At 41.6% G+C, this 15,060-nt stretch overlaps 1 protein-coding gene across 3 annotated transcripts in view; it reads left to right on the top strand.

Moving 5' to 3' along the window:
• Nucleotides 1-15,060, top strand: part of Abca1 (ATP-binding cassette, sub-family A (ABC1), member 1) — a 127,742-nt gene that overhangs the window by 94,183 nt on the left and 18,499 nt on the right. For all 3 annotated transcript variants that reach the window (XM_013023292.1, XM_013023294.1, XM_013023293.1), the window contains 12 exons: nucleotides 442-490; nucleotides 672-785; nucleotides 1,884-2,032; nucleotides 4,260-4,384; nucleotides 5,346-5,444; nucleotides 7,726-7,915; nucleotides 8,732-8,826; nucleotides 9,640-9,672; nucleotides 10,760-10,865; nucleotides 11,919-11,993; nucleotides 12,437-12,606; nucleotides 14,285-14,462. In XM_013023292.1, the coding sequence (XP_012878746.1) occupies nucleotides 442-490; nucleotides 672-785; nucleotides 1,884-2,032; nucleotides 4,260-4,384; nucleotides 5,346-5,444; nucleotides 7,726-7,915; nucleotides 8,732-8,826; nucleotides 9,640-9,672; nucleotides 10,760-10,865; nucleotides 11,919-11,993; nucleotides 12,437-12,606; nucleotides 14,285-14,462 (1,383 nt within the window). The remainder of the gene's footprint in view (nucleotides 1-441; nucleotides 491-671; nucleotides 786-1,883; nucleotides 2,033-4,259; nucleotides 4,385-5,345; nucleotides 5,445-7,725; nucleotides 7,916-8,731; nucleotides 8,827-9,639; nucleotides 9,673-10,759; nucleotides 10,866-11,918; nucleotides 11,994-12,436; nucleotides 12,607-14,284; nucleotides 14,463-15,060) is intronic.

The following is a 15,060-nucleotide window of genomic DNA, read 5'->3' on the forward strand; positions in this document are numbered from 1 at the left end:
TGTTTGCTTCCTCACAGGGGCCTATAAACTAGTTTGGAAACTCTCCTCTAATGTCTGGACATCTGCCGTAATATTTACTTCTAGTGATAAGGAACCTATTTCCTCCTGACCATTCTGTCTTGGATCACTTATCATAGTGCTGTTCTATTCAAGGGTTTGGGGCCATAGGCCTCAAAGAAGCCACTTGCCTCATTCCTGGAGTTCGTTGTTGTTGTTGCTGTTTTAATGCGATAGGTGTGCTTTGAAAAAGATCGTCTGGATTGATATTTCTCATCTCTAAGAAAAGTGTGTGTGTGTTGATGAATATAAATTCTCTCCCTGATGACTCTGATAAAGTGTTAATAAATGTGCTTTCTACCTTTTGTGTCTTGAGGGGCTAGCATGCAGCTCAGTCATATACTCATGTTAGACTGGCCTAATGTTGATGCTCTTACTTTTCAGATATTCCTTAAAGTGGCAGAAGAGAGTGGAGTGGATGCAGAGACTTCAGGTAAGCCTTTTGCGCAGGAGATAGCGCCTCCTGCAGGCTGTCATAGATCATCTCTGGTGTACTTTTGAAATCTCTCCTAATGCAGTCTCCTTTTTCTAGTGTGCATGGGTGTACTACAACCGGAGACCATTTATTTCGTTACAAAGAAAATAAAACATAGAATCTTTTCCTTTGCCTTTAGATGGAACCTTGCCAGCAAGACGGAACAGGCGGGTCTTTGGGGACAAGCAGAGCTGTCTGCGTCCATTCACTGAAGATGATGCTATTGATCCGAATGACTCTGACATCGACCCAGGTTTGTTTAGGCAAGATCTTTGTTCTGTTGTTTGACTGTGAATTTCTCTTTTATGTTCTACTCAGCTGGTTTCCTTTTCTGATGGGCTTTAGGCAAGATGATAGATCCCAACAGGGTCCAAAGGGAAGCAGGGGGTGGGGGGGGAGAGAAAAGGTTATTTCTTTTTTCTTTTCCATCATTGTATATATGGCTAAATCTGAGCGAGCCTATTCTCATCACTTCCTGCATCTAAAAGATCTTTCTCTAAATCCACGCAAAAAAATTGCACCTCAGCCCTCCAAACCCATTTACTGACTATCTTTTCTATAGGGTCCCAGTTTCTGAAAAATGCTAGGTGTTTAATTGTTTAATAGATATTCATTGAATGAGTGATACTGAAAGGGTCAGAAGTCCTGCTTTTAGAGTTAATTGTATCCCTAGACCAAAATAGTTTGGATGATTGGTATCCTTGTGTGTGTGTAACTGGAATGAAGAGGGGAGGTAAGAAATCAACACATTTGATAGGAAACCAAAGCACTGGAGTTAGGATTCATGTTTGAGGAAACCAAAGCACTGGAGTTAGGATTCATGTTTGAGACAAAGATTTCTATGTAATTTTTAGGAACAGAAAACTCTTTGGATTTTCCACTTCTTGGTCGTATGAGCAGATGGCTCTTACATCCTCTCTGATTTTATACCTTGTCAGTATCTTGATGATTTAAAATTTGTTACCTTTTTTTAAAAAAAATCAAAAACATTAAAGATAGGACTGTAATCAGCCTACATACATGACCTATTTTATAGAATAACCTTAAGAAATTAATATCGTGACTTGATTCCTCCAAACGACTTGCAGTAGCACCCCATTATGTATGAACACCTCTCCCTTTGTTTCAAGAATCCTTCCTTTGTTCTTCTACCTATCAGAGGACCATTGAAGGACCACAGAGACTGCTACTGTTGGATGATTTGAGTCATCACTTTTCTTGGAGGTTGATTTGTCATAACCCTCTACTTCTGTGATGCTAGTCTTAGATGGTTGCTGAAAAGGAGAGTAAGGAATATGATCAGATCAAAGTGCAATGATCATGAGTGACCTTCAGTGTTGGCTTCTTACAGAATCCAGAGAGACTGACCTGCTCAGTGGAATGGATGGCAAAGGCTCCTACCAGGTGAAGGGCTGGAAACTGACCCAGCAACAGTTTTTAGCTCTTTTATGGAAGAGGCTGCTGATTGCCAAAAGGAGTAGGAAAGGATTTTTTGCTCAGGTGAGATGTACTGGTTTCTGGTCTCATGAGTGGATTTCAGGTTCTCTGACCAGTGAAGGTAGAATAGCCTTCTGGCCAGGATATAGATGCTGGAGCCAGGTTACCTGTATTGTCATCCCAGTTCTGCTAAATGCCATTTTTCTATCTTTGTGTCTCAATTTTCTTATCGGCAGAGAAGGGAAAATAGTACCTGTGATACAGGGTTGTTATAGTATGAAAATTATGTTTTTTTAAACTAGAATCTAACATGAGCAATTGGTGTGTGTGTGTGTGTGTGTGTGTGTGTGTGTGTGTGTGTGTGTGTTTGTGTGTGTGTGTGGATTTTACTTTGGAAAAAATACATGAAAGGGACAAAGTATAGAAAAATGATTGAGCACATTAAACTCTCTTAACCTGTGAGATATTATGCCCCGATGTACTCAGGAAACAACTTTTCTCTAAGTTTGATTCCCATTGAAAGGAAAATATAACCAGAGGGATCAGAATGTACATGGCAAACTGAGAAGTCTCATTGCATTAATGTCTGCATAAAGAGTACATCTTAACTTGCTTAGTTTGTAGAGAAAAGGTCTGTAAGAGAATTTTCCCTACAGACTGTGACCATGACTTTAGAGCAGGCAGACCTGGATTTGAAATCTGATTCAGGTTTTTTTTTTTTTCCCCTGCTTTGGTACTGCATTGAACTCATGGCCTTGGAGCTTTGCTCTACCATTTGAGCTGGGACCCTCAATCTTTTTATTTTTTGCTTTTAATTACTTTTGGGATAGTGTCCCATTTTTGTTGGGGTGTCCTGGACTGTGATCCTCCAATGTATGCTTCCCACGTAGCTGGGATGACAGGTATATGCCACTATGCTCAGAAAAAAAATGAGATGGAAGTCTCACTTAAGTTTTGCTTGGGTGTGCCTTGAATTGCCATCCTCCCAATCTCTTTCTCCTGAGTAGATGTCCTCACAAGCACAAGACACCATATCTAGCTTAATCTCTTTTTTTTTTTTTTTGTCGGTCGTAGGGCTTGAACTCTGGGCCTGGGCGCTGTCCCTCTGCTCTTCAGCTCAAGGCGAGCGCTCTACCACTTGAGCTACAGCGCCACTTCCGGTTTTCTGGTGGTTTATTGGAGATAGGAGTCTCACAGTCTCTCCTGCCCGGGCTGGCTTTGAACTGCGATCCTCAGATCTCAGCCTCCTGAGTAGCTAGGATTACAGGCGTGAGCCACCAGCGCCCGGCCTAGCTTAATCTCTTAAATGATAAGAGGGTCAGTTTTGTAGTGATGAATGCAAAGACCTTCTGGTTTTCTTATCAAGTACAGAGGGGTTACTGTTTTAGAGAAAGTATGTGGAAAGTATGAGTAAGTTCCAGAAGGATTTGGGTAATCATGGTTTTGAGTTGATATGGGGAGAGCATGGTTGCTGTTACCTCACACTGGAGCTATTGCTGTAGCCTTGACTTCGCAAGCGTGAGATCTGAACTTGTTGTCCGTTCTCAAGATTACAAGTGAGGAAACTGAGGCCAGAGGGAGGAACTGATGTCACCAGCACTCACTGGCCGAGTCAGAACCAGGATTATGATCTTTTGGCTCCTTGTCCTTTTGCCCTTCCTCTGATTGGGGGGGGGGGGTGTCATGGCTCAGTGTGGTCTTCCTCTGTCTTCAAGAGAAGGCCAAGAGCTAAGGTTTGGAGCCATCCTTTTATAGGATAACTATTTGCTCTGTGAGATTCCCAGTTTAGTGCCTCTGCCGCATGACCATAACCATTGGCCATGTGCTATCACCTTCCAGAGATTCTCTGGAAGGAAAAGAGGTTTAATTTTCAGGCTTCATTGCTCCCTAACTGTGTAGCACCATCAGCTATGGGCCTTGTATCTTTTGCCAGGTCTGTCTGAGAGGCTGGCTGAATTTACAAGGTCTGACTCTTGGGACTTGGAATTCTATGCCTCCATCAGAAAGAATGACATTGCCCCATTTGTTAGGAAATGGAAAAGCTTGGGAAAAATTATATTAAGTGAAGTAAGCCAGGCCCAGAGAAACATAGGTCCCATGGTTTCCCTTATTTGCAATAACTTGTATATGTCTGAGTCAAGCAGAAAAGGCCAGATAAGTTGATGTTAGGTGAAATGAACCCCAAGATAAGTATTCAAATGTTTTTTCTTTCTTGCGATTGTTTCTAACATATTTAGAACACCTACTGTTTTCTGACATCCCTCTGCTCTCCTCCAATGCCTGGTTACAGATTGTCCTGCCAGCTGTGTTTGTCTGCATTGCTCTGGTGTTCAGCCTGATCGTACCACCCTTTGGCAAGTACCCCAGCCTGGAACTTCAGCCTTGGATGTACAATGAGCAGTATACATTTGTCAGGTATGCACTTGTGTTCTGTGCCTCGGGAGGTAGGAGGATTCAAGCAAACCAAGGATGTTTACTACGCTGAGAGCCAATGGAATGCTCCCAAGAGTTCCACTGTGAGGTGGATTTTATTGACTGTGGCTCATGCCCCTACATAAGCAACTATTCTGTGCAAAGAGCAACAATGAACTATCTTTGAAATAGTAGGCGAGTGAGTCCTCTTTTGGACATTTTATCCTTTCTTGTTATACTGCAGCTGTCACGAATAACAATATGTGTTCCTTAGAATAAGTAATCTGCCCTCAACTAAAATCTGTGACTAATTTATAAGCTATTTGGGTTTCTAGACATCAGTTTTAATTTTGTAATCAAATCACAGGTTTCCCTGTGCTGTCAAATCATAGATGTTTCAGGTTCTTGTTTTCTGCATAATGTAAAGTATATAATTTTCTATTCTCTCAAGATAAGGATGTTAGCTAAGGTTCATCTTTAGAGAGGAATGCTTCTTGCTATATAATAATCCTATCTGTATATTGAAAGAATTTAGTTTAGGAAAACATAAATGGATATGTGAAAATGAAATACTCTTGAGCAACTTGTTAATGCTAATTAAATAATGGAAGTATTTTTGAAATACTGGTTCTTAATAAATTTCTTGACTTCAAATTAAACACACACACACACACACACTCACACACACACACACACACACACACACACACACACACACACACACCTTCATTCAGATAAGCTATTTATACAAACTCCACTTTTTGGTACTGCACATGACCCTGAGGCCAAATATATGACCAGAGTCTGAAATCCTTGTACATAGTGTCTTGTCTTTTATTTATTTTGTTTTTAAGAGCCTAAGCCCCAAAGATACTTAGGGTCTTATATCTAGGAATAAACATGTCTACCTCCTAATTCCTGATCTGAATGAATTATAAGCTGGCTGCCTCTCCTATGCTCACAGTAATGATGCTCCTGAAGATATGGGAACCCAAGAGCTCTTGAATGCCCTCACCAAGGACCCTGGCTTTGGAACCCGTTGTATGGAAGGAAACCCAATCCCGTGAGTGACACTTTAGCCATAGACTGGCTGCTTGTGCGGTTTTTTTTTTAATTAATTTATTTTTTATTTGTGAACATACTGTACAGAGGGGTTACAATTACATGGGCAGGATAATGCGTACATTTATTACCAAGCATTGCAGCCTCCTCCTTTGGTTTACCCTTCACATCCCTTCCCAGCCTCCCCCCTCCCCCTTGTGCTTGGTTTTTGATATACTGCACTTCTCAACTGAAGGCCATGAGTAATGCGACTGTCACGATTTGCTCTTTGAACACTTTTTTTTAATTTTAAAGGGCCAATAGCTTATGAGCACCTGGGTGATATTTAAGATTGACACTCTTAACAGATAGTTACTAAATACGTCTTGGTATTTAGTACTCAATGGGTGGCAAATCCCAGCAGCTAATATAGGTTCTCCAATAAAAAGATGGCGGGGGAGGGAGGTGGTGAGAAAGTTACACAGACACGGCCCAACTAGATGTCATCACACCTTTCAGATTCCCCATTAAGGTTTTTGTAGGCAAGCAAGAAGATGAGTAAGTTGATCATGTATTTAGGTGAAATTCACTGCTGGCCAGCTGAATTTTGTGTTGATTCCTAGATTGCTGGCAGCTTAAGTTGATCTCTAGGAGCCACAGTTGGGCTGAGAGATGGCCTACAGAGACAAAAGAAGCAGAGACCTGACATCAGAGGGTTTTCAGCACTGAGTCTGAGTACCTCTGACTCTGCCCTAGAATCAGTTTGAAGGAAGGGTATCCCTGCTGGCAACTCACAGTGAAGTTCAAAGTTGAAGTTTGCAGAAAGTGGCAGGGCTTGAAGCAAAGCTGACTGAAACACGTCTCTCAGTGTTCATTAAGTTTGTCTCAGCCAATCATCTTTGGAAGGTTTTAGGGGTGAGCTGCAGGAGACCACTAAGTCTTTCCATGACTAAGAGGCTTTAAAGAGAATGAGAGATCAATCTGAAAATGGTTCATTTGATTTTATTTTCTGATATGTAAGGAAATACTGTGGTTCTACTTGAAGTTGTAGTAGTTTGGAACTAAAAGAGAGACTGGAAATGACAAGTCACCTTATACTCTAATTTTTTTTTTCCGGTGGCAAAAATAAACCCTGAGAGGAAAAGAGACTTGCTGATGTTTTTCTGGTAATTCAGAGCTCAGGACAGTGATAAAAGCTCTGTACTTTGTCTGTTTTGCCAACAGCCATGTTTTGTATGTGTGGTGGTACTGGAGATTACTCAACTCAGCACTCTACCATTTGAGCCATACCTCCAGTCCTTTAGCTTTTAGCTTTTGTTTTTCAGATAGGGTCTTTTCAGATAGGGTTTTTCCAGACAGCAAGTCTTGAGTTGTGATTCTCCTATCTCCTGTCTCCTGTTAGCTTGGTAGCTGGTGTTAAAGGCATGAACCATCATACCTGGTCCAAACAACCTCTCTCCAAACACCAAGCATTTTCCCTACTCATCTCCAAATTATCTATATTCAGTTTAGAATATATATTGAATCTTGTGACTCTTCACAGAATTTCCAGCATCTTGAGCATAAGATCCAAACTTCTTCTCAGGTCTGATCATCTGCATCCTACCTTACTCATTTTCAATCTCATTTGGCATTACTCTTCCTCTTAGACCATCTATTTCAGCTATACTGCCTTCTTTTGTTCCTCAGATTAGAAACTCATTTCTTCACAGAGTCTTCATTCAAGACTTTTCATTACTTAGTTTGAATTTATCTTACCTCCCCACAAATCTTTGCCTAGTTCATTCTCTGATCCTTTAATTTTTGTTTTGGCTAAAGTATTGTTTTAGTGAAAGATTGGAAGTCTGTTCCTTCTACATCCTCTCATTTTATCTTGCTTTTTATTTGGGGCCAGGCAAAATTTGATTATTTATTTGTTTTCTAACTATTTTGGAGCATGCAAACCCCATCAAGGCAGGAATTTGTCTTGTCTACTCCAGACTCTCAAAAGATGTGGAATATGTCTGGTACAGAGTAAATGTTCAATGTGTGCTGTGTCAACAAATGTTGGTTGGCAGTGTCAGACAATTCAATACATAAACTTCAAGAGCCTGTTTAAGTTCCATTTTTCTTATCTCTGAAATGACCTTGCAACTTCCCAGACTGTGGTGGGATCAACAATCCCATGAGGTCCTGCTCATTCTTTCCAAACACTAAGGGACAGGTGCATGCTACTGGTTGGGACAGGATGATCTTGTGCTCGAAGGCAACGGGAAGTCCAGGCTCTTTTGAGTGATTTTACCTTTCCTGCTCTCCCTTCACAGAGACACACCCTGCTTGGTGGGCGAGGAGGAATGGACCACTGCTGCTGTTCCTCAGACCATTGTCGATCTCTTCCAAAATGGGAACTGGACGATGGAGAACCCCTCTCCTGCCTGCCAGTGTAGCAGTGACAAAATAAAGAAGATGCTGCCTGTGTGTCCTCCAGGGGCTGGAGGGCTGCCCCCTCCACAAGTGAGTCACTGTCAAATGCATAACCAAGCCATGGGTGCAGGTCAGCTGGTAGCATTTCCTTGGGAGCAGGAATGGATGAGATGTGATAGCAGTGAAAACAACAGTTTTGCGTAGACGAGGTTTGGGTCGTATTGCGCCCATACCTTTCCTACATCGGTAATGCCACAAGACAGGCTGTCAGAGGATTGGCTTCTAACCCTGAGCTGGTCAACAGGCTATGTTATGTTAGTTCATTGAGCCTATTTCTTCACCCATGAAAGCTGGATCAGACAATGTGTGTTAGTTTTAGCATTTTCTGAGACTCTTGACTTTGAGAAGGAGATATGAGCAATTTTTTTTTCTGACAGTTTCAGAAAGGGTCTTGCTTGTGATAGCTTTCTGCTGCTTTCTCAGCCCCCAGGTTGGACAGTGAGCCAAGTGATTTTTAAATGAGTGTGACAGCTTAAAGAAACCTTGGTCACCATTCTACAAACACAGCTAATGTAGGCATCAGTGTAATGCAAATGAATACAAGTCACTAGGCTTGGTTTATGATGCTTGTCCCCCAAATCATCTGGGACTATAAAGAATTTTTATCTCAGTGCTTATTGTTTCTATATTGAGAAAAGTTTCCTGAGAATGAACTGAACTTGGTACAAATGAACGATTATGCTTAGGATAGAATGAACAAGGTCTTGGTAGTATTGTGGCTGAGGCTACTTGGGTCCTGTGGCCTGGGTATATGTTTGTGGGGCATGTATCCCTGTGGTTGATGGTCTGTCTTCTGCCAAGTCCTTGTCTATAAAGACACATGTGCTTGGTTCTATGTGGTTTCAGAGAAAACAGAATACTGCAGACATCCTTCAGAACCTGACAGGAAGAAACATTTCAGATTACTTGGTGAAGACATATGTTCAGATCATTGCTAAAAGGTGACTATTAATAAAATTTAACCCATGGGAGGTCATTGCTGAGTAGAAGAGTTTTAGGTGTTTGAGTAGTAGACCTAGTTAGTGGTGAGGGAATTGCCAACTTATGGCCTGATGGTTAAGAAGTCTGGATATACCAAAGGAGGAAAAGGACGAGAAGTATTGGGAACATGCAGACTTCCTACTCTAGAATAAAAAATAAATGTGAATTCAAATGTGAATGCTGATACTTATTAGCTGCTTGACCAAGGGCCTTTGTTTATATAAAATGAGATAGTAATCATGCTCTTAGTTGTTGTTTGTGGAACCTTGGAAGAGCCTTGTAGCTTCCTGAGACATGTCCCCATAGGGGACCACGTTTAATGCTCAGACCAATCAACTTGGTCAGGTGGGGTTTCTCTGTTAGTTCTCAGTAACTTTAAATAACAAGAGTGTGTTGGATTGATAATGAGCATGCATCTATAAGAAAGAGACATAATCGTCCCATGTGCCATTCACAATTGAAGTATCCCTTTGCATTGAATAAAAGCCTATAGGTTGTCATATCTTGGTCTGTAGAGTGATTTTTAAATTGGCTTAATCTAAGGTTCTGTTCTCATATAAACAACAATCCTGTTTAAGATAGCAGACAAGCCTTCTGTTGACATGGCTTTTTTTCCCCATTGGTACAGTTCTGTAGTGGAGTGGTTACATACTTGATCATAGAAGTCCTTCTGGTAGATATTGTATCCTCAGGTAGATATTTGCCCCTCGTGTAGAATGGGATTGGTGCCTTCTATAACTGATTTTTGTTTTCTTTGTCTTCCTTTTCTGCAGCTTAAAGAATAAGATCTGGGTGAATGAGTTTAGGTAAGCTTCTCCTTACTTTCAGTTGTCCCTGGTGTCTCTAAACTTAGGAGATTTGATGCAGTCCTCTGGAATTGAGGGAAAGTCGAGGGTTTGGGCATTTTCACTCACATTCTTGAATGTCAACTTGCTTTGAAGAGGCCAAAGGGCCCGAGGAACACATGGAGTGTACAGGGGCACAGTAGAATTTAGATTGGACTCACCTTGAAGTTTCTGCCTGGAGCATCTCTGTTCTATGCTCCGTGGCCACTTCAGAGGACACCAAAATATTTGGTGCAGTGATTTCCTTGAGGAGATTTGGACGTCTCTGGGGAGCGACTAGGGTCTTGAAGGAAGCTCAGTGCAGTGCGAGGAATATCAGTCCTAGTTGCCCTTTTCTCCAAACAGATTTCCAAAGGTGACTGGGGAGCCAGGGACAGTTTTGTTTTGAGCCTTTGCTGTGTCACTTAGAAGATCTCTGCAGAACAAGTCATCGAGGCCATTTATCTTCCCTGTACTTCCCTGTATTTTCCCCCTGTGGGCTGTGAAGGGCCGGGGGAAGGCAGCAGCCTTGCAGCTAATTTGTGCATCCTAGAAAATGGGATAGAAGAGAGACTGCCTTGGGGAACATATCAGGGGCCAAGTGATTGAGTCCCACTTTCCTGACTGCCTTTTCCCCAAAGGCCAGGATCCCTGGATCTCTGGACAGAGAAACATAGCCTTATGATGGCCCTCATGCTAAGGAAGATACAAAGCCTTTCCATTCACTCTACCTTGCTCAACTGGGACAGTATGTCTTCACCAGATCAAGTTGAGGCCTAAGCCTCCTGGTGACAGGAGCATCTGAGAGATGAACCTTCTTTTCTGAGTGTTACAGATGTCTAACTTTGTGTTGCCAACCCCAGGCCCTTCCATCTGGACAACAACCTTGAGAGTTAAAGAGATCCCTAGAATTTATCAAAGGAAGTTGAGACATAACTTCCCGAGTCCAACCTTGGTGCTAGTTTAAATAAGAAACTTATCTCAAGGAATCTTGTGCATTGTACTATCTACTGCTGAGTGATAACATGGGACACACTGTCTGGGTTTTAATGTCAAGCTGTTCTTTTAGGTATGGAGGGTTTTCCCTGGGTGTCAGTAATTCTCAAGCACTTCCTCCAAGTCAAGAAGTTAAGGATGCCATCAAACAAGTGAAGAAACACTTGAGGCTGGCCAAAGTAAGTATCCATCCTGAGGCATATCAGGAAAATGAGTGTGGAATGCTGGGACATGAGCGGTATGGCCAGGTCGATCTGACTCTAGTAGCTTACTGCTCTGAATGTTTTAATATGAAGCCATCATCAGCATTCAGTGATTTCAGCCAAATAAGATGAAACTTCTCAGTGTGTATTTAAAAGCCTGAATAGGTAGGTCAAGAGTGAATTCAGAGACTGAAAAGTTCTTAAAAGAACTGAATTTATAAAGATAACTAAAATAGATGAAAAAAAAAAGGTAGGCTTCAGCCAGACTTTTCTAAGACAATCACTGGCTAAATAGTAAATGAATTACTTTTATTTTCAAGCTGTTGATCTGGTCTTCTGGACCTAGTGAGTGCACTGTCCTTTCTTTCATTTTTTTTTTTTTTTTTTTTTGTCTGTCGTGGGGCTTAAACTCTGGGCTTGGGTGCTGTCCCTGCGCTCTTCAGCTCAAGGCGAGCGCTCTACTGCTTGAGCCACAGCACCACTTCTGGTTTTCTGGTGGCTTATTGGAGATAAGAGTTTCATGGACTTTCCTGCCCGGGCTGGCTTTGAACTGTGATCCTCAGATCTCAGCCTCCTCAGTAGCTAGGATTGCAGGTGTGAGCCACTGGCGCCTGGCTGCACTGTCATTTCTCTGTATGTCATGTTTCCCAGTTTGATGTAAGAAGTGACGTGGATTCTGGAATGCTGGTGGCAGTCTTAGTCACATAATCCCATCTGCATAGAGTGTGGTTGTGGTTCTGGGGACAATGCCAGGGGAATGCTGTGAGGAATCCTCATCACCATGTTATATCCAGATACTTATCTTGGGACTTTGAGATGCGGGGTTTCTGGGATTCCTCTGAGACTGATGGCATCTTGGTGGTATCAGTGCTATAGATTTCTGGTTACTTGGTTCTTGGGAGTCATTTATTAATGGATTCAAATTTGATTTTAATGAGATTGCAGTGCTGTTGCTCTTCAAAGACTTTTCCTGTTGCCATACCATTGACCCTTATAATCAGAGCTGATTGAGAGTTTTGTCGTTCACAGGACAGTTCTGCAGATCGATTTCTCAGCAGCTTGGGAAGGTTCATGACAGGTCTGGATACCAAAAACAATGTCAAGGTAAATCAGTATCTATGTTCTAGCCTCTTAGTAAAAATAGTCTTATGTTCCTTGAAGTATCTTCAGCTCATGATCTGATTAATGAAGGTATCCAAGACAGAAAAGAGCAAACTCTGCCAACTATAAGAATGTAGCATTACAGTGTGGTGACTAAGAGTATTTTGCTTTGCCACCAGACTTAGTGAGACTTACCAGGCCTTGACTTGTGACTAACCTATTTAAACCTTACAGTTATGAGGATAAATGAGTTCAGGATAAAAATGCTTAATGTAGTGCCAGGCCAGTAAATTCTGCGTGCTATCATTTTGCCACAGTGTTTTTGTCTCAATATATGACTAGGTTTTCTTTCTGAAGTGTATGTGCACCTTGTACATGTGTACACTCACTTCTTAAGAGTTTGGTTTAGGAGCAAAACATGTACATTGCACCTGGTTTTATTTCAGGTGTGGTTCAATAACAAGGGCTGGCATGCCATCAGCTCTTTCCTGAATGTCATCAACAATGCTATTCTCCGGGCTAACCTGCAGAAGGGAGAGAATCCTAGCCAGTATGGAATCACTGCTTTCAATCACCCCCTGAATCTCACCAAACAGCAGCTCTCAGAGGTGGCTTTGTAAGTATAGCTGTGTGGAAATGAATGGGGCGAGGAGAGGAGAGAGTGCTGGGGGAATCCTGGAGTATGAGGAGGTGGAGAACAGCTACAAAAAGCTGTATCCTGTAAGTCTGGCTTCATCCAGTCTCCACATAGAAAATGGTCAGTTTACAAATTGATTGGTAGGCATTTTTCAACTGTAGAGGAAATGACACAGATATGTAAAAAAACAAACATTATATTTGATGAACTCCTATAAAGTGAGTTAAAAACTGTTACAAAATCTGAAAATAATTCTCACCATTACAACATCATTTAATGTCAGTTTCGTTTGTTCTAAAACTTGTATTTTAAACGGAAGCATACATTTGATGGTGTGTGTGTGTGTGTGTGTGTGTGTGTGTGTGTGTATGTGTGTGTATGTAAAAGAGGGTGGGAAAGGATTAAAGGAGGGGGAGAGTGAGTTAGAGAGGGAAAGAAGGTAAAACAGAGAGAAAGCTAGACAGAGAGACAGAGAGAGGGGCAGTCTGTAGGAGAAGCAGAAGAAGCAGTTTTTGGAACTTTAGTCCATGGTTTGAATCTAGCCTCTAAACTTGCTTGATGTTTGATAATAAATGAAGCCATTCTTATAAATTGTCAAGCGCAGTGCCTAGAACAACACTTTAGAACAACACCTATAAACAGAACCTGGCACAGCTATTGTTTCTGCTTCACTACTATGGAATGTCAATATAGGATAGTAGGCTCTTTATACTAAGACCCTGGTAAAAGTTTAAATGTGTTTGTATGTGATGGCTATGCTATATCCTGTTGTTTTCAAATTTATTCACTGCCATAAGAATGTGTTTATTTGAGTAGGTTCACACCAATATTTCTTCCTTATTTAGTCTTTGAGAAACACAGATCTTTTCATGTGTGAAAATGTACAATTTAGCTTTTACAAGGTCAAGGACTGGTGACAATATTGCACAACATAGGCTACTTCTAGGCCTTCCAAGTGGTTTCCTATAGCAGAGTATTATCTTTAACCTCAGAGAAATTGGTTTTATATTTGAATTGTCAGGTTTTTTCAGCGTTTTATTTGCCAGTCGTGTGACTTGAACTTGGGGCCTGCATGCTTTCCCTGGGCTCCTTTTTTGCATAAGGCTAGCACTCTACCATTTGAGCCAGTGTACCACTTCTGTTTTTTTTTTTTCTGTGATTTATTGGAGATAAGAGTCTCATGGACTTTCTTGCCCCAGCTGGCTTCAAACCACAATCCTTAGATCTCAGCCTCCTGGGTAGCTAGGATTACAGGCATGAGCCACCAGCACCTGGCTCAATTGTCAGTTTTTAAAAACTTGAAAATGTCAGGAGACTAAGATCTGAGGATTGTGAGTTGAAGCCAGCCTGGGCAGGAAAGTCCATGAGACTGATCTCCAATTAGCCACCAGAAAAGCAGAAGTGGTGCTGTGGCTATTAGCCTTGAGCATAACTCAGGGATAGTACCTGGGCCCCGAGTTCAAGCCCCATGACCAAAGAAAATAAAGAATAAAGCCAACAATTGAAAATGATCATATTCAATGCTCATATTTAAACATATTGTGTGAACACATATTTTCCCCTGGGTTGGGGTTTAGATTGTGTGTGTGTCCCCTTACATTGTATGACTTCCAATGAATCTAAAGACTCCTGATCTTTATTGTCTTTCTCTTTCTAGGATGACCACATCGGTGGATGTCCTTGTGTCCATCTGTGTCATCTTTGCGATGTCTTTTGTCCCAGCCAGCTTTGTTGTGTTCCTAATTCAGGAACGGGTCAGCAAAGCAAAGCATCTGCAGTTCATCAGTGGGGTGAAGCCTGTCATTTACTGGCTCTCCAATTTTGTCTGGGATATGGTGAGGACACATGCCTGTTTGTCCCTGTATGAATCTGTATTAGAGCCATGGGTTGATATGGGTAAGACAGAAAAGGCCCCTGACCATCAGTAGGAAGTGTTCCAGTTGGTCTAAAGATGTAGAAAATGGAAAAGAGAGAGGCAGCTGTACACTTCCATACATGGCATTGGATGCAAAGCTGATTTCACACCAGACATCTGGCTGCATGTACAGCTGTTACCGCCACCTCCTAATTTCCCATGCGAAAAATTTCTCAACAAGCATAGAAATGGAAAGACCTTGGTCAAAACTCTAAGCCAATAAATCAGTCTTAACTTCTCTGAAACGTTTTAACTCACAGAGATAAGATATCCATTGCCTTACTAGGAAATTCACCTGTGAACTGAAAACTCCGTATGGTCTACCAGCATCTTATTGATCCATTGCAACTATTTTTGTGCCAGTGCACAAATGTTTGGACCAATCTGGAAGACTTCAAAGAATTCTGGGGTTCTTTTTTTTTAATTTAATTTAATTTTATTTGTGAACATACTGTACAGAGGGGTTACAATTGCATGGGAAGGATAATGCATACATTTCTTACCAAGCATTGCAGCCT

Source organism: Dipodomys ordii, unplaced genomic scaffold (genome assembly GCF_000151885.1).
Source record: "Dipodomys ordii isolate 6190 unplaced genomic scaffold, Dord_2.0 Scaffold67, whole genome shotgun sequence".
NCBI classification, from domain to species: domain Eukaryota; kingdom Metazoa; phylum Chordata; class Mammalia; order Rodentia; family Heteromyidae; genus Dipodomys; species Dipodomys ordii.